General features: G+C 31.8%; 1 protein-coding gene across 5 annotated transcripts in view; it reads right to left on the bottom strand.

The window, feature by feature from the left end:
- LOC106461461 (wiskott-Aldrich syndrome protein family member 2-like) overlaps positions 1 to 5,911 on the bottom strand; it is an 87,781-nt gene that overhangs the window by 57,725 nt on the left and 24,145 nt on the right. For 2 of the 5 annotated variants that reach the window (XR_002610983.1, XR_002610985.1), the window contains 3 exons: positions 4,326 to 4,522; positions 1,100 to 1,525; positions 154 to 607 (listed from right to left, as the gene is read on the bottom strand). Coding sequence is in view for 2 of the 5 variants with exons in the window: in XM_022388432.1 (XP_022244140.1) it covers positions 4,347 to 4,522 (176 nt within the window). In the remaining 3 variants the exon portion in view is untranslated. Of the gene's footprint in view, positions 1 to 153; positions 608 to 1,099; positions 1,526 to 1,624; positions 2,212 to 4,325; positions 4,523 to 5,911 lie in introns of those variants that run through there. The other 3 variants (XR_002610984.1, XM_022388433.1, XM_022388432.1) reach the window with 3 other exon arrangements.

The following is a 5,911-nucleotide window of genomic DNA, read 5'->3' as shown; positions in this document are numbered from 1 at the left end:
TAAGTTGGTTTTTGTTCATGTGTACGAAAAAGTTTTTTTTATATGCTAGCATAAAACAATTGTTATTAATCTAACTAACATTACCAAGTTCTGTAATGGCCTGAAATAAGAAACTTTTTTGGCAAAAAAAATATATATATATATATATTTTTTTTTACACTAGTTAATTAAACAGGGCTAAAAATACAACTGCATCCCATAGTTTTGAGAAACAATGGTTCTCTTCTTCGGGGGAATGGAAAAATAGAACATGAGTATTTATTGAAATGTTGGGATACAGTTGTATTCTTACACCTACTTTAAGAAAGAAAAAAGTCCTACTAATTATAAAACATTTCTTTCACTTTTTTCTATCTTTTGAAATTCTAGTAGAACTCGAAATATCAACAAAACCTCTGCAGTCTTTACGAGATAAACATGATTCTTTAAGTAATAGTGACCTGCGCTAGTTCTTCTTTACTATCAATGTTACGGTCTGGTAACAGAAATCTTTAGTAGAACACTTAATGGTTTTTCTCACCTGTGAAAAATACATTATTTTTTTAGATTACATTGGTCATAAAAGAAACAACCCAGGATATGGAGCCAAACTGGAATGTTAGTAAGGCTAAAAAAAAAAAAAAGATACATTAAAAAATTTAAAACACATAAGATATTGATACACAAGTTTCCTAACATACGTTCAACAAAACACGTGTACAAAGAATAACCCACTTTCAAAACCAATGTAAACAAGAAAAAATACAATGTTTATCTTGTGAAAAGATCTTATTTTTTTTCTGACTAAACTCAAAGCAGTTTAAGGAATGGTTGTAATGCGTTCTCACCAGACTGCTCGCTGGAGTTACAGCACATGAACTTCATGCATTTGAACTGCTTTAGCTGTGATTAAATCTACGAAGTGCCGGTGAAAAAGGCGAGACATAACAGCTACTTTTAGAAGTCTATACCCTTGGAAGCCAAACAAAAACTAGATTATAATAACTACATTTTATATTAAACTTTTATACTGACTGCTGCAATTCCTATGATTATATTCAATAATCGTTTTGATTTTTGAAACAAAATTACACGAAAGAAGAAAGAGCCGTTAACTTACAAAGCACCGTATTCCACTAGAGCCTTGTTATTTCCACTTAAATCCACCGTAAACTGTAGGATTATTGGGAAGAATGTATAAATTTTTAGTTTTTCTTCGGAAACTCTCAGTTACTGGACCAGTAACTTAAATAAGCTAACCAGTTTTGATCCTCCAAGACAGCAAAACAGAAGGTAGTATTGCTGTTGTTTCTATACGACAATAATATAATATTGTCCTATGAAATGGAATATTACATCCTATCGTATCGTACGTCCACTTATACACATCTTGAGGGATATTAAAACAACAGGCTGCTTCTTTAGGCTTAACCTCAATGTGTAACCACATGCACTCAGATGAGATGTCGGTACACAAAAGCAATATTGGTTTCTGATACCTCCTGGAATTTCTTAAGAAGCTTGCTCTATTGAAGCTCAAACACCCCTGGAATTAAAGAACATGAAAGAAAACTTCAATCACTTCAAAGTAATAGTTCTTGTATTTGTGTTTAGTAACTAGATGGAGAAATAACAATAAACACATTCATTTGTAACAAAACTCTTTATCTCAACTACTTGAAGTGGCATTACATGTAAAATGTGAGTTGATTATGTTTAAGTTAAGATAGCAAACTAATAGATATGAAATGTAACAAGTGGGGGTACCTCGGAACTCAGTCTCAGGACCTTAACTCTTATTGATTTACATCAATGACACAGATGAAAGACCGGTTTGGTTTGTTCGAATTTCGCACAAAGCTACACGAGGGCTATCTATGCTACCCGTCCCTATCTTAGCAGTAAGGGCTGCTCATCACCACCCACCGCTACCTCTTGGGCTACTCTTTTACCAGTGAATAGTGGGATTCACCGTCACATTATAACGACACCATGGCTGAAAGCAATTACAATATTACACATTCTTCCAGTGTGTAGCTTACTTTTCCAGTTACACATTCTTCCAGTGTGTAGCTTCCTTTTCCAGTTACACATTCTTCCAGTGTGTAACTTCCTTTTCCAGTTGATGCATCATCTTTTTTCCTACTTATAAATTTTGGCAAGGTAGGAGTCATCTTCAGCTAAGACAGTTTCATTTTTCTAACAGGGTGGCTGGCCTTTGGAATGGATTGCCTTTGGATGTTGTAGAGGCAGTAAATTTAAGTGACTTTAAGAAAAACTTGATAAGTATATGAATGAAAAGGGCTGGGTTTAAGATTATTTTTTAAAATTATTGTAATTTAATTTAATTTAATTAATTAATGTAATTTAATTAATAATAGGTCCAATATTGTCCCAAAACATTATGTTATGTTAATTCCATAAATGAAACAATAGTCACATATTGTTTTATTTACAAACCATACTTAAAAAGTGTTTTTTACATCTAGTACAAAACAGTAACACTGCATGTGTGCTTCAGGATAAACAAATACGGACAAAAATAAATAATTTCAGTCTTAGAAGTTAATAACTTTATAATAAAAAGTGATCTTAATACTGAATTTAATCAAGATTGATCAAACTATATTTACAAAAGACCAGCAAGATGTTTCAAACAATCTCAAAAGGTATTATTACCAAAACTACCTCATTACCTACAACACATTATTACATACATCTTACGTTGTAGATAGTGAAAAAAGTTACTAAATAGCCTTTACTATTTCTTATGTTATTCTTTTCAAAACAAGAATATGGTAGGAATTTGTAAAAGGTAACTCATAATGGCCATTCCGACCTATACTTCTGACACAAAAAATTAATATCAAATACTCATTTTTTTCCAAGTCAGAACATGCATTTTTTTTACATATGACTTCTGCTTTATAGGAATTACTGTTTAAACTGAAACAAACTTACTATAACGATACATTTGAAGAATATAGGTGGAAATTAATATCAGAGAATGTATTTTCTTTAAAATGAAACAAATTCACCATCTTTGTACAGTGGGAAATTAACCTTATAAAAAAAAAACACTTCCATTGTTCCTGATAATAAAACAAAAGTCCTTAAAATATCAAGTTGATCCTTCCATCTTTAATAGATTGTTTTTACGTCTTTACAAAAATATCATCTTTTTACTTTTTCTCGAACTAAAGTGTGGACGTGAGCAGGTTCCAGCTTAGTACGAAGTACGGTGATTTATTGGACAATTCTGTAATAATGGGGTTTCACCAAGTACCAGCGGTTCCAAGCATTAATCATATACTTATTTAACTCAGTGCGAGTTTAAGGTTCACAATCATGCGATTGTAACTCATGTATTCTCAGAGAATGTTACTTAATAAATGTTCCTAAATTAACTCACTGCCTCTCATATAGTCTAACTATTTACATTCATTTATACGTAGAGAAAAAAACTTAGGATATCAAAAAATTATATAATACACAAACTGAATCATATTCTATTAGGAAAACACCATCCTATATAGAATATAAGCACATGGTTAAAATCTTTCAAACAGTCAATGGTTTGCAGCATTTTTTAGATTATTAAAGGCTTAAAGAAAAAATTAGTAAAATATTTTGTCTAACATCAAAAATGATAAATTTCAACAGTCAAATGAACCAAACCATAATTTATTTTTGTGAATTTCCAAAAGAACATGCCCGTGTTTTAACTCTTTAAAAGAACATGCCCGTGTTTTAACTCTTTAAAAGAACATGCCTGTGTTTTAACTCTTTAAAAGAACATGCCCGTGTTTTAACTCTTTAAAAGAACATGCCCGTGTTTTAACTCTTTTAAAGAACATGCCCGTGTTTTAACTCTTTTAAAGAACATGCCCGTGTTTTAACTCTTTAAAAGAACATGCCCGTGTTTTAACTCTATAAACCCATAATTCTTTACGAGTTTTTGCCGGAATTTCACGATTTCCTTATAATTATCACCATACCTTATCAAAGATCAATTTGCTTAATTCTGTGGATAAGTTTTGGATTAATTTTCAGCCAACGAGACATAACTGTTATCGGATCTTGTCACCGTACTATGGGTAAATCGCGATTTATGGTCTGACGTTGGTAGTGTCCGCTCGGGCTTATATAGTTAAAAGATGCTACTTTTTACTAATAAGTGTAAGCTTTGTAACTATCCCAATAGAGCTTGTATTTTTAACCAATGTTAATAACATAAAACTAATAAATAACCACATAGTCAACAGTTTTTTTCATACAACTCATTACAAATAAATATCAGTGTTTTCTACGGTTTTTATGAATGAAAACAGAACCTATTTACTCACCTTCGCTTCAAAAAACATTCCTCAGCACTCTGTCTCATCATTCCAGATATCACTGTCATACTCACTCTCCGACTCCGACTCGGAATCAGAGAACTCGATGGCAACCCGTCTTGCCAAAATTGATGCTACGTCGTGAAGTGGAGCAGCTTTCTCCACTTCTTTCTGTTTAATGTCTTCCACCCTCCGTAGCTTGATTCCTGAAAAGAAAAGGAAAAATCCGATAAATCCGGTTTACATTGAGTCTGGTTTACATTTAATCCGGTTCACATTTAGTCTGGTTTTCATTTAATATGGTTTACATTTAATCCGGTTTACATTCAGTCTGGTTTACATTTAATCCGGTTTACATTTAGTCTGGTTTTCATTTAATATGGTTTTCATTTAATCCAATTTACATTTAATCCGGTTTACATTTAGACTGGTTTACATTTAATCCAATTTACATTTAATCCGGTTTACATTTAGTCTGGTTTACATTTAATCGGGCTTACATTTAATCCGGTTTACATTTAGTCTGGTTTACATTTAATCCGGTTTACATTTAGTCTGGTTTACATTTAATCCGATTTACATTTAGTCTGGTTTACATTTAATCGGGCTTACATTTAATCCGGTTTACATTTAATCGGGCTTACATTTAATCCGGTTTACATTTAGTCTGGTTTACATTTAATCCGGTTTACATTTAACCAGGTTTACATTTAATCTGGCTTACATGTACATTTTAACTTAGTAAACTGTATCTTCCTATTTTGAGCTGTTTTGAAGAAAAACATTATAATCCAGTAGCTCTATGGACAAAATATAACAATGTCTTTGGACAACATGGGACCTATTGATCCATTTCGGCTTTCCCATCCTATAAACTAAACTGAATCCTCTATATCATTCATATACTTATCAAGCTTTCTCCTAAACTTACTGCCTCCAAAATATCCGAAGGCAACCCATTCCAAAAGCCAACCACCCTGTTAGAAAAATAATGTGAAGACTATAAAGTTTGGTAGCTGACATCTTGATCTTAGCTAATTTAGTAATTATTCCTACCTACTGGGGTTGGGATGACACTAGTTCATTGAGGTAATGGTTCCCAACTTTTTTATGTTATGTACCCCCAGTCAGACCTGATGCACATTATCTGTTCTAAAAAGATTTAGAGTGGTTTATATTCATAAAAAAGCAAATAAAAAGATATAATTTACGGGTTGGTCAACAATACATAAATGCTGTGAGTTCTAGACAGAGCTGGAAGATTAGTGTAATTTGCTTATTAAGAAATCATCTAACTCATCTATCAATTACATTCAACTAACCAACAATTTTTCACCTAGGACTTGGGTAGACCAGAATAATCAAAAACAGCAAGAACTGGAAACTAATTTTGATTTGTTGGTTATTTTCATGATACACATTAATTAAGCTGAACAACTATGAATTAATCAGAAATAAAGAAAAATAATAACGGCAATATTTATTATTGTGACATTAATGGATTTAATTGATTAATCAGTTGTTTTACATGACAATAATCAATATAATCAATATTTATAGGTAATTCACAATATTGATTAATTGAAATCATAAAT

Source organism: Limulus polyphemus, unplaced genomic scaffold (genome assembly GCF_000517525.1).
Source record: "Limulus polyphemus unplaced genomic scaffold, Limulus_polyphemus-2.1.2 Scaffold964, whole genome shotgun sequence".
Taxonomy (NCBI): domain Eukaryota; kingdom Metazoa; phylum Arthropoda; class Merostomata; order Xiphosura; family Limulidae; genus Limulus; species Limulus polyphemus.
This window is presented reverse-complemented; position numbering and strand designations above follow the sequence as displayed.